The 26,579-nt window shown below is 38.6% G+C and overlaps 1 protein-coding gene across 3 annotated transcripts; it reads right to left on the bottom strand.

Moving 5' to 3' along the window:
- Nucleotides 1-2,627: 2,627 nt before the first annotated feature.
- Nucleotides 2,628-26,445, bottom strand: Ube2b (ubiquitin conjugating enzyme E2 B). 3 transcript variants are annotated; one of them, XM_048783711.1, is made up of 6 exons: nucleotides 26,379-26,445; nucleotides 20,586-20,666; nucleotides 17,976-18,001; nucleotides 13,470-13,559; nucleotides 8,353-8,441; nucleotides 2,628-6,099 (listed from the first exon to the last, which is right to left on the bottom strand). In XM_048783711.1, exons 2-6 carry the CDS (start codon nucleotides 20,609-20,611, stop codon nucleotides 5,971-5,973), a joined length of 360 nt encoding a protein of 119 aa, XP_048639668.1. In that variant the 5' UTR covers nucleotides 20,612-20,666; nucleotides 26,379-26,445; the 3' UTR covers nucleotides 2,628-5,970. The 3 variants fall into 3 exon arrangements, with proteins under 3 accessions (XP_048639668.1, XP_015348252.1, XP_015348254.1); XM_015492766.2 differs by lacking the exon at nucleotides 26,379-26,445 and adding an exon at nucleotides 22,712-22,813; XM_015492768.2 differs by lacking the exons at nucleotides 13,470-13,559; nucleotides 26,379-26,445 and adding an exon at nucleotides 22,712-22,813.
- Nucleotides 26,446-26,579: the final 134 nt, after the last annotated feature.

Here is a 26,579-nt window from a genome sequence, read left to right as displayed (position 1 = left end):
CTCTTGCATCCCTATGGAAGCTGGCATCAAAAAAATCTCATCCTCCTAAAGCTGTTGTTTTCCTTTCCCTTTGGCCATGTTCTAAGAATGCTGACCTATCCACAGTAGGTGTGTGCTGGGAGATAAATTCTTCCTGTTGAGTTACTTTATTTCAGTATAGGAATCTGTAAAGTGGGGAGCCTCCAGTTTTATTTGGAAACTTCAGTGGAAAAACTCAAAAATGCTTGGCACTTTATGGGCTCTGACTGCCTCATTCCTGCCCTGGGTTCTCTCTGAGGCCACGCTGTGAGGATAGGAAAATTTCCTAACTTAGATTTACACAAAAGAAAACCCAAGTGCCTACAATCTCCTCCTCAACCAAGTTCTGTCTCCAGAGATGCAAAAGGTGAATCTTTTCAGTTTCAGTTGTTGAGCAGGGCAAAACATGCAACTTGACACCCATTAGATACTAAGTGACCATGTCTATTTGATGAATGGGAGTAGGCCATTAGCAATGTAGTAATAAATACCAACCTGCTCTGGGGAGGGGACAGAAGCAAAACCACCGGTGGAAAAGGGTCACCAGATGGCAAATCTTGCCAAAGCTTGTAAGTGGCCACTGCAGATTCCACTCCCAGACATTATGTATCTTAGGATCCCTATACTTATGGATCTGGGGCCTGTGCCGCCTGTGGGTATGTTCCTTTCACTGCAAAGATGGCCCATGTTCCAATGATGGCTATGTGATAGGAGCTCTTCTATTTTTTTCATGTAAAACCAACTATGACTCATCATCCTGGCTACAATGGTTTCGCCTTAAACCAGCTGTTTGCAACATCTCAGGTTGAAAAATGACTCATGTCTCCGTCTACCATTTTTGAAATGGTAGAACATGATTGTTCCTGTTTTTGTAACAAAAAGCACACCTGCTATGTAAGAAGTGTCCCTAGAAGGCTCAGAGCTTGGACCCTGAAGATCCTTTGCTATCCTTTAGGCCTCCAGTCCAGGCCTGTGCATGCAGATGGGCTATGAGGAAAGCAGTTCCCAATGTTGCTTTGGTATTTTTTTTTTTTTTCCTTAAGATATTAGGGATAGAACTCATGGTCTCCTGCATTCTAGGCAGGGCTCTAGGACTTGGCTATAATCCATGCCCTTTTTATTTTGATACAGTCTCCCTAAATAGCTCAGGCTGGCTTCAAACTTGTGATCCTTCTGCTGGGATTATGGTGTGCACCACCACTCATATTATGGATTCTCTTAAAATCTGATTCCTCATGCTCATTGTGGCCTCAAGCTGCACTGTATAGAACCACCAGCCCCTGTCAAAAAACCAGTGGTTTAAGTGCTAATCAAAGCCAGGTGCAACTGTCAGGCCTCAGTGCTGCCCCTTTTCTTGCTGGCTGGCAGAAGATCCTTTGTACCCATCCCTGGCATTGTCCCTATTCTAAAGGCATGCATCTAGTTTATGTCCCAGTAAGTCTCTACCTGAAATCACAGCTTTGTTTTCACGTGGGAACAGTCCTATACCCAAAGGCCACTGCAACATAGCAAGGCTTATAATTTAGCTTTTCTTTGGAAGTGATATTTCAAGCATGTAGTTAAAGTTGGTGACATGGGCTAGTCCCTAGGGTCCTCCCTATTCATTGCCCAGTACAGTTATCAGGCCAAGCCAAAGCATCTTTTCCATGGGAAGGGCAAAGTATCCTTCAGATTTGGAATAAGGTAATAGGTAAGCAGCTTCCTGTTCCTTGTTTTCTTTGTACTAGCACCAACCCCAAACCATAAAAATTTCCAACTCAGGTTTTCTAAGATGACTTTATATAGGGGCCAGCCAGAGCTGCAAGCCTCTCTGTGTTGGACGTTCTCTTCTTCAGGAGTGCTGCTGGTCCAGTTCAGCTGGTGGGCTGTGGTATTCTTGGCAGAAGATGTTGTTTGTAAAGGGGGAAGAGAAGAGGGCTACATTATCCTTGGGGCTTTAGAGAGGAAACAGCCATAACCAACCCTTTGCTCTTAAGAGGTCTGCTTTAAGTGCTCTTATGTTTTCATTCTGGCAGCTTTCAAGACACAGTAGAGAAACTTCCCTGCATTCCAGGAAGAATGACTAAAGGGTTCACAATTCAGAGACAGTCTAGTCCCCTTTACATCAGTTTCTAACCCAGTGGCACTTTATTGATCAGTCTTCCAGGTAAGACTTATCTGAGATCAGCCAAATTTCCCTAAAGACTACATAAGCATCTTAAATTAAAAAAAAATCTATTTTTTTAATGTGGTGCTGAGGATTGAACCCAGGGCCTCGCACATCCTAGACAAGGGCTCTACCGCTGAGCCACCATCCCAGCGCCTACATAAGCATCTTATTTGTGTTTATGTGGTGCTGCTTGAAACTGAACCCAAGGCCTCTTACAAGCTAAAATAAAACAGATGCTCTACCACTGAGCTCTGTACATCTCCCAGCCCTGAAAACATTCTACTTATGACCACCTCTACATAGAGACATACACTAATCAGGAAAATGGTTATCTGCTTTCTCTCAGGAGAGCACAATATTTGTTTTAGGTTCTTCCCAAACATCTTAATCCACTGATAAAGATCCCTCATCCATCTATGAACAGAGGAAATGTTAAAGCCTCAAGAAAGTCCTGACAAAATTATTTTAAAGAAAATTTATTGAAAGAGTGGGCACACATTCTCATCTCTTTTTTTGTTCAAAGCATAGAGAAAAGAAAGTCTGGTGGGTATGGTGGCCTATACCTGTAATCTAAGCTACTAGGGAGGATGAGGCAGGAGGATCTCAAATTTGAGGACAGCCTGGGTATCTTAGTGAGACCCTGTCACAAAACTTAAAGAATGGGAACCACATGCGGTAGTGTGCACCAGCTGCTAGGGTGCTGAGGCAAGAGGATCACAAATTCAAGGCCAGATTGGATAACTTGGTGAGACCTTGTCTGAAAATGAAAGGACAGAGGATGTAGCTCAATGGTAGAGTGCTTGCCTAGCATGTGCAAAGTTCTGGATTCAACAAAACACAAATAAAAAATCCCAAAGGACTAAATGGGGCTGGGGGAGCAGGCAGCTCATTGGTGAACACTTGTTAAGTACGTGTGAATTCCTGGGATCGAACCTTAGCAACATATGCACAAAAAACATACTAAATGAATAAACAAGTAGGCAGGTACTATTCACTAACTACAGAAAGAGAATACAGTACCTGTAATAGCTTTATTTTTATATATATATGCTGAGGATTGAACCCAGGGTCTTGTGCATATGAGGTAAGCACTACCAACTGAGCCACATCTCCAGCCCCAAGTTATTCATTCAATGGAATGATTTTGTTGGGAGTGGAAACTGGGTTTGAGATGCATCCTACAGACTCAAGGATATTTCCAGGAGCGGGGGGGGGGGATGTGGTTTATTGATACATCACAGTTCTTTATATCAGAGACAGGAGTGTGTCCCTATATCCACACTGTACTTATTTACAATTGAAGAAGAAAAAAAAAGTGAAAAATGGCAGTCAAGAAGACCTCTTTTTTGGATAGATACAAGCCTGGGTATACCTCTAACTGAAATATTTCCACAAATTGGAATGAATACCTATGTGCAGTAGAACATCCAAAAGTAAACTTGATTCCCTTAATACCCTTCAGGGATCATACAGTTACTGGTTATAAGATTAGACTAGGTTTAAATCCCAGCTCTATCACTTACTAGCTGGTTGACTCTGAACAAGTCATGTCATTGCATTTTTTTTTTTTTTTTTTGGTGCTGGGGATTGAACCTAGGGCCCTGTACATGAAAGGCAAGGACTCCACCCACTGAGCTATATCCCCAGCCCATGTCATCGCATCTCTTACCTAGTTTCCTCATCTGTAATATAATAGTACCCACCCTATAATTACCTTGAGTTTGAAATAATGTTAAAGTGCTTCCAATAGTGCTTTGCAGATTGTTCTCTGCTAGAAGTATTTGTTATCAAGGAATTGCATCACAAATGCATTTAAACCTTAACCCAACAATATAATTTTGTAACTAAATAGTTCTAGATCATTGGATACCAAACATTTATGAAATTTACATAAGACTTTAAAAGTAAACACTTTCTGTATAACAGAACTTTACAAATTGAAGGTTCATACCTGGTACTTAATCAAAGAAATAGGAATCTGTTCTAAGGCTGAAAGGAAAAAATCCAGGAATTACTAAGAGATGGAACCCTCCTCAGGGTTTTCTCCAAGTTACGCGAATTAGGTATGAGATTCATGTATGTGTTGAATTGAGCAGTCACAACTCACTGTCCTCCCTGCAAAAAGTAATTCTCTGTAAGTACTTGAAATGTTCCAGTTTTAACTTGGGCAAAGAAAAACAGGTTAAGGATAAAAATAGGTATTGAAGCAATATTCAATAACATTTAATTGGGAATCACTGGAGTAAAGGTCTATAATTTGTTTTACAGCTAAACTACAGAAGCATTACACAATTAATAAAGACCATAGGGTACCTTTAAATAAAGCATCTCTTGTTTTTGGCCATGATTCCAGTGAGTGAATTCCCATTTGTACCAAAGTTCTCTAAGACCATACACTTACTCCCAAATTTGCCAATAACTTTTAAAGGAAAACATCAGCACTTATCCATTCCAGTGTTAAACTTTGCTTAACGAATAGAGGCTGTAGATATTGCTATCCTGTAACCCAATCTTCCAATAAAAAGTCGCTATTGGTTATTTCTACGAAACTGGTATGGACATGACAAAAAACTTTGGGGTCACTGAAATAGCTGTTTTAACTACTAGAGAGACTACACAGGTGGTTCAACAGAATTTACTTGTATATTTTCCATTTTCTATACTATTTGAAGGCATAGGATAGCTTTGTATTAGCTTTCTACAATACTGTGTTTTAAATTTATCCAGTAAACTAAGATGCAGTACAACTTTTATACAACTTAGAGGAGATTTTAAAGGAAAAAAGTCTCCACAAGAGAAAGCAACTCAGCAGGCCCTGGTGTTAAACATTTCCCAGAATAAACAGATAGGCAATTGCATTAAAAGGTAGTTTTCAAATATTTAAATTACACCAAGATTCCTTCCAAATATCTTGTCTTTCTCAAACCAATGCAACTAATTCATTGCTAATACTGGGACATGTATTTTTGGTAAATGCTAATGCTTATGGTTTTACTTTTTTCATTAGTCAAAAACCTTTTGAAGTGCTACCAAGTAGCAGAAAAAGCTGCATCAGTTCTCTGCTCATGGTAGAGGACCAATTGTGAAATCACAGAAGGTATACAGTTTAACATAAGTAATGCAAGAAACTGTAACAAGTGGCCTAAATACAGAGTTGGACACAATCAAACCAATCTAAAAATTACTCAACTGGAACTAATATAGGTACATTCAAAATAAAGTTGGAGATTATAATTGGTATTTAGAATCAAATTTGAAGAGTTTCTTGATAAAGTAGAAATGTTCTTTTGAAATTGGAAATGAAACTATCAATTGATGGAGAGCTAGAGACTTATTAACCCCTCCTACACAGATAAGGAAATAAGTGACAAAGTCTCTTGCACTGAAGTTATGTATTTTAACAGCTTTACATGTAATATTCATATATAAAAAACTTTTAAGTGCTTTTCTCCAATTTAAAAATCTAAAGAATTCAAAAATAAGGCATTCAATATTTGAAAAAAGTACAGATTTACAAAATGTGTATATTCTGTCATGAAAACTCCACACTAACATTATACACTTGGAAAAAAATACAAACAGGATATATTACAAATTTATGCAGCAATAACTTAGTTCACACCATGCAATAAAAAGTACATTAATCAAGATACACAAGCTTTTGTAGGTTCTAAACTGAAGGACTTTTTTCTTTTTTTCTGCAGAATCCTTAAAACCTGTGGCACTTAAAATTTGTTAGCCTTTCTACTGGGAGGTAAATTATACACAACAATGATGAAAAAGATTAACAGACCAGTTGTCTATTATGAATCATTCCAGCTTTGTTCAACAATGGCCGAAACTCTTTTTTCATATTCTCGTTTGTTTTCCTGATAAAGCTGTGCTGCCTGGCTATTAGCTGGACTATTTGGATTCGGTTCATCCAGCAGAGACTGGAAAGAAAAAGAAGAAAAAACAGATTTGCACTGTCATTCTTTCAACTAACAAGGTTTAAATATGGAATATATGAAAATTATAAAAATAAATAAAATAAAGATACTGTGTCCATCTACAACTAAAAAAATATTAAAAGAACTTAGGCTTCTAAAACACAATTCTAAATTGCCTTCAGACTATTAATTTCAAGGAAATAAAAAAAAAAAAAAACCAATATTCTTTAGTATACTTAGATTTTCATTAGCCAAGAAATAAGCAGCTTAATTTGGTTAAGATATGATACCTATAAATCTTTAGTAAACAATATTTTCAAAAGTTAAATTTTCCAGGCACAGTGGTGCATGCCTGTAGTCCCAATGACTAAGGAGGCTGAGGCAGGAGGATCACAAGTTTGAGGCCAGCCTCAGCAACTTATTAGCAAGGCCCTAGGCAACTAAGCGAGAACCTGTCTTAAAATAAAGGCTTGGGGGTCTGGCTCAGTGGTTAAGTGCCTCTGGATTCAATCCCTGGTCCCAAAAGATAAAACTATGTTAGTAGTGCTGGGGATTAAACCAGGGCCTCACAGGTTAGGCAATTACTTCTATCACTGAGTTACATCCCTAGATCTAAACCCCATTCATCCCCAGCCCTTTTTATTTTTTATATTTTGAAACTGAGTCTTACTAAATTGCTGAAACTGGTCTAGAACTTGTAATCCTTCTTTCTCAGCCTCCTGAGTTACTGGGATTATAGGCATGTGCCACCTTACCCGGCTAAGGGGGTGTATCTTTATTCTTTTGATAAACAAAACATATATATTTAGCAGTAAGAGAACAAAATAGATGATATGACTAGGATTAAGTTAAAGTGATATAGAAAAAGTTTTATAAAGGTCACAAACCAAAATGTTATTTTTGCTCCTCTCAAATACGCATAACTAAAACACCCCTGAAAAACTGCTTTTCAAGGTCAACTCTGAACTCGGCCAGATTGTTCTGGCAAATGGTTACACTCATTTTTATTTTTATTTATTTATTTATTTTATTATTATTATTTTTTAATACTTATTTTTTAGTTTTCGGCGGACACAGCATCTTTGTTTGTATGTGGTGCTGAGGATCGAACCCGGGCAGCACGCATGCCAGGCGAGCAGCGCTACCGCTTGAGCCACACCCCCCAGCCCCTCATTTTTAATTTTTTTTTTTTAAACTGGGGATTGAATCCAGAAGTGCTTTACCACTGAACTACATCCCAGCTCCTTTTTACTATTATTTATTATTTTTTATTTCGAGACAGGGTCTTGTTAAGTTGCTTAGAACTTCACTAAGTTGAAGTTGGCCTCAAACTTGTGATCCTCCTGCCTCAGCCTCCCAAGCCACTGGGATTACAGGTATGCCACGGCATCTAGTTGATTTTTAATTTTATTAGAATTTCTTGCACAATATTCTCAATGTTTCTCTGCACTTTTTCTTAAGGTTCTTAGGGTTTTCTAAACAGTTATCTTTATATTTCTCTCCAAGATTTTCTTCACAATCTCTGCTATGCTACATAAGAGTTAAGTTTGATCTATGAGAACACATCATTAAGAAATGGATTGTGAAAGTTCTAAAAACACAAACTAATAAATAACTCATGGAAAACATAAGGAATTTCAACAAATTATAAACTGTGTAAAGAACTTCAACAAATTAAAAAGAAAAGAAATGGATTGTGGGGCTGGGGATGTGGCTCAAGCGGTAGCGCGCTCGCCTGGCATGCGTGCGGCCCGGGTTCGATCCTCAGCACCACATACAAACAAAGATGTTGTGTCCGCCGAGAACTAAAAAATAAATATTAAAAAAAAATTCTCTCTCTCTCCCACTCTTTCTTAAAAAAAAAAGAAATGGATTGTGGGCTGGATTTCATGTGGTTAACAAATAAAAAAAGTAAGCCAGGTACACAGGAGCACACCTATAATCCCAGCTATTTGGGAGGCTGAGGCAGGAGGATCACAATTTCAAGGCCAACCTGGGCAACTTAGACCTCATCTCAAACAATAAAAGGGCCGGGAAGGTAGCTCACCTGGGTTCAACTGACATGTAATAGCACCCCTGGGTTCAATTCTAAAAACAAAAACAAAGAGCAGAGCAGTCAGGTGAAAATCATGGGCTTCTACTTGAGCTCTGCCATTAGTTACCAGGTGCTGGTAAGTAAGTTTGTTCACCCGTCCTAAAGGAGCTGACTGTATCCCACAGTACACTGAAAAATGATATATCATAACACACTCTTACCTGAATTGATGTTAAGATAGAAGATACATCATATGTTGGACTCCATCGATTCTGAAGGATATCTAAACATATGCTGCCATCAGCATACACTGCAAAGACAACACTAAAATTAGTTATATGTTAACTTTGCCTATCTGTTAAGAGAAGTCCTTACCACAAACAGGATACTTGGCCCAGTTAATTAAAAAAAAGACATATCTACTCTGTTTACTATGTAGGAAGATATAAAACATTTATAAGATTACATGTCAAAATATAAGCAGCAGGTATCTGTAAATTAAATCATGAATAATCATATTTTCTTGTCTTTATGATTTATTTTTAGAACAAGTACATGCTTGTGATGATACAAAAATGCAAGTGATTAACCTGATTACATGTCTTAAACATTTTGGATGCTTTTCTTCCCTCTAGAATCAATTATGTGAAAATACAAGTGATGAACACAAATTTTTACCTACTTGGGAGACTACGTACTTGGAGGATAAATTTCTAGAAGTAAAAACGCTATTATTAACAAAGGGTGAATGGGCAGAAATGTTACAGATACTGCCAAATTGTGGAAAGCATCACAGAGCAAGTCAGAACACTCTACACAAAGAATCAGTAATCAGTAAAAGTAGGCTTTTTTGACAGACCACACTTAATACTGCCATTTTTCAGAGCACTAACCTAGGCTGTCTTCTTTCCTAACCATTACTGAAATATAACTAGATGATGCTAACCACTCCTTGGCCTTAGTTACTGTCCAAATGCTCAAGTGCTCCCAAATGTTAGCTTTGGCCCAGATCTCCCTCTCTCAGCTTCAAAACAACATAGTCAACTGCTTGCTGTTTATTCCACAGAAGCATCAAACTCAGCAACTTCAAAGCAAAAAAATGTACAAGATGATTTTAAAGTTTTGAATTAGTAACTATTTTTGAGAAAATAATCCAGATGTCAGTTAGAACCCAAGCATCCATCAATTGATGAATGGATAAAATGCTTATGCAATGTCTGCATGTCAGGTCTAGAAAAAAGAAAACAAAATGACCATGGCAATGATTGCATAACTCTGTGATTATACTAAAACCCACCATATGGCATATATAGTTTAAATGAGTGAATGGCATGGGTGTGTAAATTATATTTCTTTCTTTTTTGGTGCTGTAGGGTAGGGTGCTGTGGACTGAACTCAGGGCCTTGCACATGTAGGCAAGTGCTCTACCACCAAGCTACACACCCAGCCATGTACGTTATATTTCAATAAATGTTTTTTAAAAAGTGAAAAACCATCCTATGAATATGTAGGGATAAGAACACCAAATACATTGTTTTACCAAAAACTTGCTTAAGTTGATAATTCTCCATTCACATATTGCCCCCCAACCCCCAATTCTAGCCTTTTCCAGTTTGATTTAAAGGACTTTGATTTGTTTGGGTTGATTCAATACCAACTTTAAGCCAAATAAAAACACAGTGGAATAAATGATAAATGACTTAAAAATTTTCCCAAAACAGAAAATAAAAATCAAATGTATCTTGGCAAAAAAGAAAAGAAAGGCAAACTAGAAGGAAAAAGCAACTTCAACTTTATAGCTTCAAAATGCCAAATGCTGTACAAACTGAGTATCCCTAAATTTGAAATGCTTGAGGCATTGTTTCAGATTTTGTAGTGTGTGTGTGTGTGTGTGTATACACACACAGATAGATAGATATAGAAATATCTTGGGATAGAACTTAATTTCTTTCTTTGGAGTAGGGATTTGAACCCATGGGTGCTTTACCACTGAGCCATATCCCCAGCCCTTTTATTTTGAGACAGGGTCTCACTGAGTTGCTGGGGACCTTACCAAGTTGCTGAGGCTGGCTTTGAACTTACAATCCTCCTGCCTTATCCTCCTGAGCTGCTGGGATTACAGGCATGCACCACCCAGCCAGGCTTAAAACAGGGTCTCATTAAGTTGTGGAGGGTCTCCCTAAGGTTGCTGAGGCAGGCCTGAACTTACAATCCTCCTGTCTCAGCTTCTCCAATCACTGGAATTACAGGCATGAAGCATTGGGACCAGTTATAATATTTTAAATAATTTTATGTGAAATGAAGTTTCATGGTATAGAATTTTCCACTTATGACATCATGTTCGTGCTCAAAAATTCCAGATTTTGGAGCATTTTGGATTTTAGATTAGTGATGCCCAAATGGTGGGTCACCTTGATTCCAGACATAGACAAACACATCTCTCCTCTGAGTAAGGAGCTCTATTAGGTAGTCTAAGAGAAAGTCAAGACCTCCAAAAATATTCCTCTGTCAATAAGTTACCTAACAGGGAAGACCACATTTAAATGAACAGAGTTAGGAGGAAGAGGAGATTCAAGTTTTTGAGAAGTAGTTTTTCATGAGAATTTATAATTCAAGAATCATCGTAATTATTTTTTCTTCTGTGGTACCAGTGACCGAACCACATCCCTAGTGTTTTGTTTTTCCTTCTTAATTTTAAGACAAAGCCTCATTAAGCTGATGAAGCTGGTCTCAAACTTATGATCTTCTTGCCTCAGCCTCCTAAGTATCTTGGATTATAGGTATGTGCCTCCATGCTGGGCTACTGTATTATTATTATTTTTTTTAAATATTTATTTTTTAGGCGTAGATGGACACAATACAATGCCTTTATTTTTAGGTGGTGCTGAGGATCGAACCTGGGTCCTGAGCTTGTGCTAGGCGAGCGCTCAACTGCTGAGCCACAATTCAGCCCTGGGCTACTGTATTATTAACAGAAAAATCCTGAGAAAAATCAAGTCGAGAAACACAGCTTCAGCTGTGCCTTGGTTGGGTGGTGGCAGTTGAAACCACTGTTATGGATGAAATGACACTTTGGTGAAAAACACTGTTTCTCTATATGCATAACAGCTCTGACAAGAGATGTGTCAAGAGTTTTTCCCCACACCAATTCCCTGACACCAACTGGGTATCTACAATTCAACTCACTCTGACACCATTTACCTGGAGTTAGTGCCTGATCCCACAAGTTAAAGAACTCAGTGACAGAAAAGGTTGTGCTTCAGATACCAATTATAAATCCATACCTCCCATGCTTCTGAACAACCAAACATAAACTGGGGATTTCTATGACTCCCACACCCATATTGGATAATTTCTTACTTACATTTGCCAGTTTGTTATAGAGAATATAACTAGGGAGCAGTTAAGGTGAAGATATGCATGGGGCAGTACATGGGAGGGGCAGAGCATGTGCCTGGAGCTTCTATTCCCTCTCTGGGCGAGATATCCTCCAGCACTTCAAGGTGTTCACCAACCCCCAAATTTCCTAATCTAAACCTAATAGATATAAACTTTATGAAGTCGAGGAAGACCAAATTTATTTACAAAAGTTATCCATTCATTCATTCATTCGACTAAGTAATGATGCAAATAGCTTTTAACCCAGAAATCTTATTTTAAAAAACTTTTTCTAAAGAAGCAATAACTGACACCTAAAAAGAATTTCAGAACATTTCAAGAATGTTCAATGTGCTGTTTAAACCACAAACATGGGTTCAATCCCCAGTACCACAAGCAAACAAAACAAAACAGGGCTGGGGTTGTGGCTCAGTGGTAGAGTGCTCGCCTAGCATGTGTGAGGCACTGGGTTCGATCCTTGGCACCACATATGAATAAATAAAATAAAGGTATTGTGTCAATCTACAACTAAAAAAAAATATTAAAACAAACAAACAACAACAAACCCACCAAAAACCAACATTGGTTAAATAGATTTAGGTGATCTATATAATAGAACATTTATAGCTATTAAAAATTATTCAGGCCAGAGATGTAGCCCAGTACTTAGTACCTAGTATGTGTGAGGCCTTGGGTTCAATATAAAGTGCATGTACATATATACACAGAATATAGAATATTTAATAAGGGAAAATATTCAATGCATGGGTGTATGTACACATATATACACAAATATAAAATTCATATATAACATATTGCCAATTATGTATAAGCAAAATTGTATTTTCCCCCCTATTAACTTTTTTTTTTTTTTTGGTGGTGGTACTGGGAACTAAGCCCACAGCTTTGTGAATGCTAGGTATGCACTTTACAGTTGAGCTACATCCTAGCCCCAAAGTTGTAAATTTTGTTTTTTTGTTGGCACTGGGGATTTAATCTTGGGGCATTTTATATTACTAAGCTACAAACTCAGATCTATTTTAATTTTTAATAATATTTACTTTTTAGTTGTAGTTGAACACAATACCTTCATTTTATTCATTTATTTTTATGTGGTGCTGAGGATTGAACCCAGGACCTCACACATGCTGGGCGAGCACTCCACTGCTAAGCCACAACCCTAGTCCCCCCTATCTTTATTTTATTTTGAGACAAGGTCTCACTAAATTGTTAAGGCTGACCTTGAATTTATAATCCTCCTGACTCAGCTTCACAAACCCCTGGGATTACGGCACGAGCCACTGGGCCCAGTTCAAGTTTGTATTTTTTAAAAGCTAGATTTTAGATGAAAAAGTTTGGTATTGTTCACAGTTCTACAAATACCTATTACTTTTCTTTCAAAAGTTATTAAAACAAGCCAGGTGCAGTGAAGCATGCCTGTAATCCCAGCAACTGGAGAGGCTGAGGTAGGAGGCCAGTCTCAGCAAGTTAGTGAAGCCCTAAGCAATTTAATGAGACCCTGTCTCAAAAATAAAAAGGCCTGGGGATGTAGCTCAGTGTTAAAGTACCTCTGGGTTAAATCTCTAGTACCCCACCCCCAGAAGTTATTAAAACAAAAAAATTTTTCCAGGTGTGGTGGTACATGCCTGTAATCCCAGCCACAAAGGAGACTGAGGCAGGAGTATTGAAAGCTCACAGTCTGCCCAGGCAACTTAGCAAGACCCTGTCCCAAAATAAAAAGGGGTTTGGGATGTGACTCAGTACCACAAACAAAAAAGACAACAAAGAAAAAAAAAAATACCTCAAATTTGGAAGCTTGATAGAATCCAGCTACAACAATGTAGCTAAGATGGACATCTATCAGTAGGCCCTAATTGAAAGAAGTAAGGGACAAGACCTAAAAGGAGGAAAAGAAGCTCCTACCCCAATCATTTGTGAAGTGTAATAAATGGCTACTTACCATTTGGATGAAACATTTTGGATAAAAACCTAACAGTTGGTGGTTTATTTGGATATTCTTCAGAAAATTCTATTACTAGTTTAAAAGTACCTAGATAGAAAACAAACCAAAATAATTAAAGAGAAACACAACTTTTAAGTTTTTTAGTTCTCAAACCCATACTGGCGTTTGCACAACCACACAAAAATTTTCTATGTGAACTCTGGTACAGCATACAAAAAATACTAACGTACCTCTATGTTAGACTGGTAACATGCAACACTGGCAAGCACTTGGGGAATAAGCACTTTATGCTTATTCCCAATGCTATTGGCAGAGATATATATATATATATATATATATTTGTGTGTGTGTGTGTGTGTATATATATATATGAATAATTTTTTTTAAGACAACTGGTTCCTAGCTACCAAGATTTAAAATGTACTTGAAGAACTACATATAGTTTATCATAGCTTAGAAGGGGAAGATCAAAGATTCTGAGAGCGGCTGAGTACCACATGGCAAAAGACCCACATTAGGTATGGGCGCTAGTATGAAAAGTTCTTTCCGCAATACCAATCCCTTTATTTGAATATACCAAGAACCATTAAGCTTTTGTGTAAATGCCTACTGTTGGTATTTTGGTCAGTCTAAATCAGTATTTAATGGTGAACAGAAACAGGCATTTTAAAAAATTATCCATTTGTTACAAAGTCAACACATTCAGAGTACATAAAGGACCTTCAACTCTAGTTCTAATTCTAAGAAATAGCCTCTATCAATGGTTTTGTGTTTGCCTTTCTAGACTTCTTTTGTGCTTTTTATCTAGAGTCCTTTCATTTAGAGGAACATGTGTAAAGGCTGAAGAAGCCCTCTAACTACAGCTCCTTAGACATACTCGGTAAGCTGAACTTACTAATGAAGTAAACAAAACTTTAAATCATTACAGTTGTTTCTGCAAGTCTTTCCTTATTCCACCAATGCAATTAAAATAACACGCTTTTCTAATGCTAAATTCTTCTAATGCTAAATTCTAAGTTCCTCGCTCCAATGTCCAAAGTTAGAGGTTCATTTTTAATAAAATATATTGTACCTCCACTGGTCATACATTTAGAATATAATCTCTACCTTTTTACATTGTTGTCTGAACATTTTGGATCAAGGAGGCCAAATATACAAGCATTAAATGTAATTATTTCATATTTGTATACATATTAATGTAACAGAGGTACTTCACATATGCTAGTAAGTACATGTTATACTGAGTTATATGTAAAAGATAACATTTTAATTATACAGCTGTACAATTTAAAATTTCAGGCAAATATAAAACAGCTATATTTAACTTTTTGATCTCAGAACCATTTAATACTCTTAGTCCCATCATTGCCAAGAAGTGGACATGAAACAGGAAGAAGTATGCAAAAAGTTACCATTTTGTAGTTATCTCACCACAGAGAAAAATAATTAAAAAGTGATGAGGTTTGACATGTGGAAGATAGAGAAAAAAGCTAAAAAGGGGAGGAGAAGGAAGGAGGAGCGTAGGAAGAGGAAGTTATGGGGGAATGAAATTGACCAAATTATGTTATATGCATACACAAACATGTCACAATGGGCCCTAGCCATAATTATAGATATAATTATAATTCACCAATAAAACATTAAGAAAGATGAGGTTTGAGTATTATCACTTTCTAAAATCTTTGCTTTTAAATGTAATTTGGGGTGGGGGTAGGTACCGAGAATTGAACTCGGGCACTCAACCACTGAGCCACATCCCCAGCCCTATTTTTATTTTATTTAAAGAAAGGGTCTCAATGAGTTGCGTAGCACCTTGCTTTTGCTTAGGCTGGCTTTGAACTCGCAATATTCCTGCCTCGACCTCCCAAGCCATTGGGATTACAGGCATGTGTCACTGTGCCCAGCTTTCAGATGTAATTTAACTTTAAAATAAATGCTCTTTAGTAACCAGCTTGAAAAACTTCTGAAATTTAAATAATTAGCTCTCATCAATTAGTACAGGCTGCTTCCACCAAATCATTGATTACACCTATTGATATTTGTTGTATTAAAAATCACAACTTAGGGTTGGGGTTGTGGCTCAAGAGTAGAGCACTTGCCTAGCAAGTGCAAGGCCCTGGTCCGTTCCTCAGCACCACATAAAAATAAATAAATAAAATAAAGGAATTGTGTCCAACTACATCTAAAAAATAAATATACAGAAAAAAATCACAACCTGGAAAATCTTCAAACATCTCTAACTAATTAAACTGTAAAGCCACCACACAGTAACCCAAGTAGTGTATTTAACAAAAAGTTAATGAGAAGCACAGCACTATTTTATTATTTTTACAATCCTCTTTAAATGATTGGCTTCACAGAAGACAGTTGGACTCCCTTATCTGCTTCTGTACTCAATCTGTTACAATATGTTGTTTTGGTTGAAGTATAGTAAATGAAGAAAATCCTTTCTCACACAAATATGTGAGCAAAAAAGGAGTACTTTCATGACTTTTATAGATAACTGTATTCTTTTTTGATATTACACAAAAGAAATGGTAATTAGAAAAATTTCTTGTAAAGTACAAACTGAAAGCCTAATTCAGCAAACTTTTCTTACTCAGTAACATTAAAATATGCTGTAATCTGCATAAATTTTACTTATTTGCTGTTAGTGGCAATTGAATCTGAGGCCTTGTGCATGCCAAGCATGTATTCTACCATTGAGGTACAACCACAGACACAATACCCAGACCCAGATGCATAAATCTTTTACCAATCCACAATTCTATAAAAATCACAACAACTGGAAAATACTGATCCATTCTAGTTATACAGATCATCCAGATTATAAACTATTAAAAAAAAATCACATTACTTAATAATCACCTATTATTCTCATCATAAAAGTCTTTAAACATTTGGAAACCATCATTTTACTATCAGTAACACATATCTTCAATTGCTTTCCTTAACCTATCAACCTACTTAGGGGCACTTTTGAGAATACATATGCCATATATTGAAACTTGAACAACCACAGTCTTGTCAGTTTTTTTCTGGTGTTGATGATCAAAAGCAGGGTCTCATGCCTGTTAGACAAGTGCTCTACCACTAAGCTATATCAGCAGCCCTGTCAGTCATTCAAGTAAAAAATGTTCCATGAAAAAACAAAACCCAAAATAAACCAGTAGCTCAAGTTGCAACTCGACTGCAGAAGTGTCTGTCTTTCAGACAAACACAATAGTTTGGTATGTAGAGAAAGTGCTTTGTTCATAATTCTTACTTCATCACATAGAATTTGTTTTTTTAAAGCACCAGGGATTGAACCCAGGAGGCACACTTAACCACTCAGCCACATCCCCAGTCCTTTTGATTTTTTTATTTTGAGGGCTGGCCTCAAACTTGTGATCCTCCTCAGTCTCCCAAATTACTGGGATTACATGTGTCCAATGTCATGCCTAGCCCACAAAGAATACACTGGTGAGAATTTAATACTAACAACTTCGGCAGTTTCATCATTTTATTTTATTTAATACTGGGACTGAAAATAGTTGCACTGAGTGACATCCAAGCCCTTTTTATTTTATTTTTTAAGTTTTGAGATAGGGTCCTGCTAAACTGCCCAGGCTGGCTTCAAACTTGAAATCCTCCTGCCTCAGTCTCTTGAGTCACTGGGATTATAGGCGTGTGCCACTGTGCCCACCTAAGACATTTAAGTACCTCCTTTAATTCTTTACCTTACCTAGAAATAATTGCTAGCAATAGTGTGGTTCATATGTTCTAAGACACATGTGTTTAGTAAAAATGGGATGTTACAACATATTCTGCAACTTTTCTGCCTACTCAGACATATGTCCAGATCTACCTTATTCTTTAACTGGTACATAACTTCCAGAGTCCATATACATCATCATTTGCTTAACCATTTTCCCTACCAGGCATTGAGATTATCTCCTTACAAATAGTTCTGCGCTCAGTATTCCTGTACAAATACCCTTGATGGACTAATTATGAATTAATAAATATATTTAAAATGTCATGCTATAATTAGTGAAAATCGTGTCTGGTTAAAATCAATTTGATAAACTCAAGTATATACACATATTAGAACTAGTTTTCCATTTTCCTGGCTCATGGTGAAAAAACCCAATTCGAGATGAAAAATTTCAGCTCAACCAGCTATAAACATTAGATAGCAAAATAAAACAATTTCCCTCAGGGACCTCTTTATCATGCTACAAGATCACCTAAAATAAACTGTTCTCAACATAGACCATGCCACTTATGCTTTCAGTTCTACAGGCAGATAACAAAGTAGCAGAAGGAACTGGCAATGGAGGTAGGTATACAAGCTGATATATGAAGAAAGTCCCTTGTAAACTATAATTTCACAGTAGTTTTATTCAGTTAACTTGGTTTGTTAACAATAGAATGTGACTTCAAGTAGATACATTGGTGTTACAATTTCTTACTAGAAAAGTACCCTTTTTAATAGTATAGAAAACAATAAGAATGACTTACCATCTTCAAAGGGTGTCCCTTCTGGTCTGAAAACAAGAAGATTTCTGATTAAAAGATGTTTTTTAATAATGCTTTTCCCTGATCTTCAAAAATGAAAAAGATAAAACTCCAACAGAAAGAGGGGCTCATTTTGATTTTTTTGTGATGTTTTAAAGATATGGTAGAGTTTGATATCACCTTAGCCTTGGATTTTCATTGAAAGAAGCATAATAACTTAAACTTTCTACTTTTCCTTTTAGAGTGGTTTTATGAAAACAAAACTTGTCCATGATTTCAGCACAAAACCAAATCAGCTTATGAATAATGTATATTCTTTTTTATTTTTTTGGAGTACTACAGATTGAACCCAGGTGCTCTAAACTGAGCTACATTCCCCAGTCCTTTTTATTTTGAGACAGGGTCTTGTTAAGGTGCCCAGGCTGGCCCCGAACCTGTGATACTCCTGCCTTGGCCTACTGAATGGCTGGGATTATAGGTGTGCAGCATTGTGCCCAGTTCCTTTTATATTTTAAGAAAGGATTTCTGTAAATGTCCCAAGCTGGCCTCAAACTTGCAATATTCTTTTTCAACCTTCTGTATGGCTGAGATCACAGGCATGTACCACAATGCCCAACTAAATGTGTAATCTTAACAGAAAGAGTAATCTTTTCACTTTATAGCTTTTAAGATGGAAATTAATAACCTTTAAGGAAATTACGACACCAAACCAAATTTGGCTTTCCAAATCAGCAATAGCTCTTGTTCAGGTAAACAAAGCTGGCATCACAAAAATCACCAGATTCTTATGCTCAGATGCTCATAGCTAGAACGTTATTATTTTTTCTTTTTTGGTAGTACTGGGAATTGAAAACAGGGTGCCCTACTACTGAGCCACACCCTCAGCCCTTTAAGTTGCCAAGGCTGCTGGTCTCAAACTTGAGATTCTCTTGACTCAGTCTCCAGAGTCACTGGGATAGGGGCATGCACCACCATATCTGTCCTATGCTCAGATCTCTTCCTTGCCTCCATATCCACATTTAATCTTTCTTAAAGAGCAGCGTGAAGTTTATCACTTGCAAGACATATTCAAAAGTTCAAAGAAGCAGAGTAACAGCCTGAATGTAATAGAATCACTTTATTCTAGAAGGATGAATTTCATTCTTTTCCCACTAGTTTTTAAAAGTACTTTTGTGTGGTGCTAGAGATTGAACCCAGGGCCTTGTACATGCGAGACAAGCACTCTACCAACTGAACTATATCCCCAGCCCTTAAATGTACACTCTTATAGCCGAGTCTGTGCTGATAGTTGTTTATGAAAAATATTCTTTGCATTTTAGTTGAAAACCCTAGTTTTAAGAGTGAAAGAAAAACAGATCTCTAAGGAGAAAAAGGGCATTGAAAATTTTAAATCAAAAAGCATATTCAGGGTTGGGTTGTGGCTTAAGCATGCGTGAAGCACTGGGTTTGATCCTCAGCACATAAAAATAAAATGAGGATACTGTGTCCACCTACAACTAGGAATAAATGTTTAAAAAAAAAAACATGCGGCTAGATGTGGTGGCACATACCTGTAATCCCACTGACTTAGGAGGCCGAGACAAGAGAATCACAAGTTCAAGGCAGCCTGGGCAACTCAGAGACCCCCTATCTCAAAATTAAAAATAAAAGGGCTGGGGCTACAGCTCAGTAGTAAAGTGCCCCAGGGTTCAATTCCCAATACCAAAATTAAAAAAAAAAAAAGTCGAGTATATCATCTGTCCCAGCAAGGTGGTACATAAGTTTGAGGCCAGCCTAAGACTCTGCAAGATCCTGTCTCAAAATGAAAAAAATAAAAAGGGTTTGCGATGTAGCTCAGTGTTGGATTAAGTCCCTAGCACCAAGAGGGGGGAGGCAGATGTGCAATATGAATAAAACATATACTGGGTAGAGAGTAGTTCACTTTATATAAAATGGCTTCATTCAGTTATTTCACACTGGGCTGTGAAATTTTTCTGTTAAATTCTTGCCACAGTGAAAGTTCTCAGTATTTTTGGTTCTGAGCCTTTTTAAAGCTCCACCAACAGAATGATCATAAACATCTGCACAGCACATTTTATAAAAAATAATCTTTTTCTTCTCCTTTGTTATTCCATTCTACTTTGTTTCAAACAGTATTTTTTGTCAATCACCTAAAGGAATTATAAAACTATATGTAGCTGGGTGCAATGGTGTGCATCTATTGTCCCAGCTACTTGGGAGGCTGACACAGGAGAATCGCTAAGGCCCAAGAGTTCTAGGGCAGCCTGAGTAACACATTAAGACCCTTCACAACAAAACCAACCAAAATAAAATAGAAGAACACCAAAGAGTAAATAAATTGTATATACCTGCCCAATCTCATTAAAATGTTTCTTTGGGCTGGGGGTGTAGCTTGTGATAAGAGCAAGTGCCAGCATGTGCTAGGCCCAGGACTCAATATCCAGTATCTCAAAATGAATAAAATGTAAATTTTTTTCCCAATTTATATTGCAGTTTCAGCTCTTATTAAGGTCCCTGATTATACGTCAATCTCCTTTCCTAGACAATTGTTACATATTAACTTTTCTTAAAGATTCATCACACACCTCGTATTTGGTAAATCTTTCAACTCACCCAAATATAACTGCATTCCACTGCATGATGTTGTTTTCAGATGGTGCACCACTGACACCCACAGGTGGGTCCTCTTGCAATCTAGAAATCCAGGGTGGTAATTTTCAAAGTTGAACACTGAGGTCACCAAGGAGGCCAAGCGGAACACCTACTAACTCTATACCATTAATTTTGAGACACAAACTAACTAAATCCATTTCCTTGTTATGGTGCTGAACAGGAACAAACCATAAGAATTATATCAACCAAGTATACACATTTATTAAATAACTCTTCAAATTATCTGTAAACTTGAAGTGCTTAAGGACCATGTCTCTTCAAATAAAAAGATTATTTTCTCTTCAAGAATTGATGTGTACAGTATGACTGTCCCCTTGAACCAAAAAATAGCTATTTAAAACCTCAATAGCAAAAAATATTTTTACGGAACCATCAATATGCAAAGACTGTGTGTCCTAATCACAGCTGCTGGTGCAAACTGCTACAAAAAAAAAAAAAAAAAAGCCACGCAAACCTTTGTGTATACCCTAATGACTAAAAACACATTCAATTTAATTAGAAAACTGTTTTAGGCAGGAATTTTACTTCATCTCCTTTAGTTCCCACAACAATGGCTTTTAAAAGTAATCAGAAGCTTCAGGTATTCCAGGGGTCTCTCTATTTTAAAGGCTCTGTACTAATGCCAAATCAACCTCTCAGACCAGGAGATTCAAGACAAAGCTTCCAACAGTCGTCACAGTCAAATTCTTGTAACCTGAAGACCCTTGGAAAACTACCAGAGGTGCCAGGCGTTCAACTCAGAATTAAGCAAAGAATTGCAATAATGAACAAGAGAACGTGGACATAAACTGGAAGTTTTATCTGAATTTCAGTCATGGGAGTTAATCAAACCTATTGATTTCAAGACGATTTTTTTTCACCATTTAAAGACCTCAACAAAAAACCTATTATATAAATATATATAGCCATTTTCACCTGGCAAAATACTTTGTAATTAGTCTACACAAAAATGGTACTGTTTTGTCAACCTCAGGTAAATTAACCTACGATGAACAGAAGCTTTGGAGGAAACTACGGCTTGAGGCCTAAACTTAAGTGGTTAAAAGAAGCCACGAATGAATTAAATGCCTGTTAGCCAAGGCCCAAAACAATGGCTTCCAAAAGCCACACACAATAATGGCGAAGTTATGAGATTACTTCCTGAGCGGCAAATCTAAGTTTTATATTTATCTCAACCAGGGTTAATGTCCCCAGCAAAAACAAAACAAAACAAAACAAAAACCTTAACGCTAAATTTCTGAACTATTTTGTTTCTGTACTCGTAAATATTAAACAGAAGGTAAACTGAAAAAAAAAAGTTACTTCCTCCTTTAACCCCCACACCGCCTAACAAAACCTTACTTTACAAAAGAAGACCCAGGAGTATCAGGTTAGCACCAGTATGAAGGAAGGCATTTTTCCAGACGGGAGGCTATAGATAGGGCTTTATTCAGCAGCCAGAGCCGTGTTCCAGAAAGCACTGGCAGCCTGAGGCCCGTGTCTCCAGGCCAGCTCTCAAGGTCCTTTCAAGCGGGCGGAGGTAGAGTCGGGTTTCGGGGGTTGGGTTAACCACCTCCGGACCTCTCACAGTATACCCCACCCTCACTGAAGGCCGAGAGAGCGCGGGGGGATGGGGGTCGCCCCAATACTGTTCCAAAGAGGAGGAGACCAGAGGCCTTGAAACAAAGCTGACTGCAGCAGGCGAGGCCCAGGCGGCCTGCAAGAGCTCACTTTCAGGGGTAGGGAGGGGGCGCTACAGAGTGCAGGGGTGGGAGACAAGGTTTGAGCGCTTGGGAGAGACGTCGGGCATCTGATCTAAGTGGACAGTAGAGACCCCTAGGCAAGCTGATCGCCACCTTTTTACTTTTTTTTAGGGAGGGATGAAGGATAGTAGTATCGATATCTTTACCCTGCCAGAGTGAGCAATAAGGATAACGGAGTGGGAGCCAAGACTACGACTGGGCTTCCGTCGGTCCCCCTGGGCCCACTGGTGGTCCCCTTAGGGTTATAAGGGGAAAATGTCCGGGATCCCCGCCCTGCAGACCCGCAGCTTTGTGGGTCATCTCGGCGAAGGAGAAGGCCCTTACCGCTTGAAATCCCGCATGAGCCTCCTCCGGGCCGGGGTCGACATGCTCCCCAGCTGCCCCGCGGTCAGTCTGAAAGAAAAGAGTCCCGCGCAGCCCCCCCACGAAGTCCTCATATGTGCCCGTGTNGGGGCGGGGCGTGCGGGGGCCCGTTCGGGGAGCCTCTTGACTAGGACCGTTTCCATTTTGGCCTTCTTAACAAGAAATTGTGTTCTCCGCGCTCGGACTAAAGAGTGTGGACTAAGAGACACCGCAATCGAAACATTACTCTGTCTTCCCCCTCCCCCGCCACTAGTTTAGGTTCGGCGGGATGGGGAGAGGGACGCATCAGGGGCCAGAGATTTCAGGGAAAGGTGGGATGACGTAAGATCACGTGACTGCTGGCGGCGTTGTCAACAATCCACCCCTGAGGGGGAGGGGACGAAATATCTAGAACCACGTGTCCCTGTGACGTGATTAGAACCGTCACGTGAGAACTTCGCCTGGATCTGACTTTCAGACAGGTCTATGTAAGGGTCCTTTAACTTTTGGGGCTTATTGGTTTTTTTTCTTGTTTGTCCCAAGTTCAGAGTCGTCCTTACCAAATGGACAGCTTGTTTTGATTTGTCTTCAAAATGGAATCAGAAATACTTTGGACTTAATTTGTCTCTAGTTGGTTGTTGGTTTATAAACTCTGGTCCTTGGGGCAGAGAGGATGACTCAAGTATCTGCCTACCTTCTAATAAATGCAACATTTAGTGCTGGGGCCCACACATAGTAAAATCTCCTGAAATGCTTCCTTAGGACTACCAAATACCCTGTTTCTGCACTCTAGTGTGGTGTCTGGTGTTGGAAATTTGTGGCGATGCTAAAAAGAATGATGTAGATGTCCAACCCTTAAAGATCCTCAGAACTATGGAATTTAGTTTTCCTCTATGGGTCTTTTTTCTTTGAAGATATGTATCTAGCCTGAGATACTTCATTCCAGGTTTTCTACACTAGCAAGGATGGTGCAAATAGTCTGGAAGTGCCCCCCCTCCAATTTTCTTTAATCACTCAATTCCCTCTCTCTATAGCCTAAAATTCCAGCCTTTAGGATTTGGTTGGTCAGAATTCTGAGCACTTAATTTGTCTATACATTTGGGGAATTCTTCAGCTCATCAGGGCAAGAGGTGAAATGAGATCCCTAACACTAACCCTCACATTTGACCATGCTCTTTCTTTTCATGGAACCAAAAAGAATTAAAGTGGGAAAAGTTCCCATTTTCGTGATACCTCCTTTCTTCAAACCTTAAATTCTACCACTTGCTTTTAACCTTGGTGAATATGTTAGCCAAGCCTAACACTTGATAAATCTTGCTGTGCATTCATAATATGATTCCACATGTCAATATTCTTAATTTTTTGACTTCCCGCAGTAACAATCCTAATCTTCTCCAAAACTAGGGAGGGCAACCTAAGTGCAGGGTTACATGCAATGAAATGCTAAAAAGAAACTATATTTCTAAAAAGAAATCCCTGTAGCCAGGCATGGTAGTGCAAGCCTGTAATTGCAGTAACTTTGTCGGCTGAGTCAGGAGGATCACAGATTTGAGGCCAGCCTCAGCAATTTGGAAATCCTCAGCAATTTAGCAAGACCATCTCAAAATAAAAAAATTTTTAAAAGGGCTGGGGATATAGCTGAGCGGTAAAGGGCACAACCCCCCTTCAATCCCCAGTAACCCCCCCCCAAAAAAAAAGTCATGTTTTTTATCTAACAATTTATAACTTTATAAAACTGGGAATTTATAATTTTCGAAACGATCAGAAACACTTACTTATATCAATCAGTAAATGTGGTTCTTGAAGTCTGATGGCAGTAGTTGCAAAAATCACACTGGAAGCCAGCCACAGTGGCACATGCCTGTAATCCCATCGTCTCAGGAGGCTGAGGCAGGAGGATCCTGAGTTCAAAGCTAGCCTCAGCAAAAACAAGGTGCTAAGCAACACAATGAGACCCTGTCTCTAAATAAAATAAAAATAGGGCTGGGGATGTGGCTCAGTGTGCACCTGAATTCGGTCTCTGGTAATCCCATCCCCCCCAAAAAAGTCAAGAATCACACTCTATCTTGGTCACCAGGCCTGCCAAAACCTATTTGTGGAAAGAATAGTCTTAAAGCTCTAATTATATACTGTAGTAATTTTGCAGTTCAGGAACTGAGTCTGGTTCATGCTTTATTTAACTTAACCACAACAAGTACTGAATAAATATGCTAATCTCAATTCACTATATCTATAACTTTTCATTTTTTGCAGTACTGGGGATTAAACCCAGGGGCCCTCTACCATTGGGCTACATCCTCAGCTTTTTTTAAGGCAAAGTCTCACAAAATTGCAGAAGCTGGCCTCAAAATTGGGATCCTCCTGCCTTCTCATTCACTGGGATTATATAGGTGCACCACTGTGCTCGACTCATCTATTACATTCTTATTTATACACAGAAATTATTATTTTGTTGGATTGAACCCAGGGCCTTGGGTCTGGCTAAATTGCCCAGATTGGCCTCAAATTTGTGATCCTACTGCCTCACCCTCTTTAGTAACTGGGATTACAGGTCTACGCCATGGTGTCTAGCTAGAAATTATTTTACAATATGGTTGAGTAAATTTTGGAAAACAGACAATTCTGAATATTTTGGGTGGCAAAAACGATGAGTATTTCTCCTTCATGTAAACTACAGCAACAGCGTACAAAAACTTAGGAAGACTTAAAAATACTAATTTCTTTTTTTTTTTAATATTTATTTATTTAGTTAGTTATTGGCAGACACAACATCTTTGTTTGTATGTGGTGCTGAGGATCGAACCCGGGCCGCACGCATGACAGGCGAGCGCGCTACCACTTGAGCCACATCCCCAGCCCAATACTAATTTCTTTACCCATTAAATCAGAATATCTGGGGCCTTTTCAAAAGCTCTCCAGGTATGTGGATGCTTGGATGGGAACCACTAGACTACAATTAGTGGAAAATAATGTCTGTCCTGTTTATTTAAAGGAAGCATAACTATTTACATTGAACACTTTACAGAACTACGAAATTAAAGCTCCCATAAAGACAGCACAACCCGAGGCACTTGCTTCATGATATACTTTTTACTCACTGAAGGCTGTCACTAGAATTAAAGCGGTCTACTTCTTAAAACAATTAGACACTGGCTCCTCCCCACGCCACGCCCCGCGCCCTAGTGCATCATATGTGGTAGGACCCTTAGAATTGTTTTTCTAAAGAGTACCTTTTAGAGTTCTCACGTGTAGTAAGGGAGTTTTTAAGAGATTATAAGATTTGGAAAAATTTAGAAGGCAAACAGTAGATACCCGGGGCCTCGGCGCGTGCTAATTACGCGTTTTGACACTGAGCTAGCTATACCCCCAGACCAAGGAAAGTTCTTGGTTAAAGAACCATCTTATCCACGTTTTGAGGATGGATGTCAACTGTTGACACTCCTACATGGGAATATTAATGCAGTTGGCGAAACTGTATCACACAAAACTTTGTAAATATGATTTTACAAGCTGTCTGTTTAATTACCACAGCTACCCTTTTAGGACCCAGGAGAAGCAGCTGGTATTCTCCGACCCGGGCACATCTGCAACGCAGGTCGGGAAAGTTTTCACCTCGGCTTCCCTTCCCTAAATATTTGCAGTCACTTAGGCTGCAGCCAAAATGTGGACGCTCCCGTTCCCGGATCAAAACCAACCTTTGAGGACTCTCCAACTGCGACAGCAAGCTGTATTTCCCTCCCCCACCTCCAAGCACATTTCCACTTTCCACTCGCTTCTGTTTCCGGGTCGGCACCCCACAGTTATTCCGGTCTTGGGTACTAGGGCTGGAGCGCCCTCCCCGCCCCACACC

The sequence above is a fragment of the Marmota marmota genome, unplaced genomic scaffold (assembly GCF_001458135.2).
Source record: "Marmota marmota marmota unplaced genomic scaffold, marMar, whole genome shotgun sequence".
NCBI classification, from domain to species: domain Eukaryota; kingdom Metazoa; phylum Chordata; class Mammalia; order Rodentia; family Sciuridae; genus Marmota; species Marmota marmota.
This window is presented reverse-complemented; position numbering and strand designations above follow the sequence as displayed.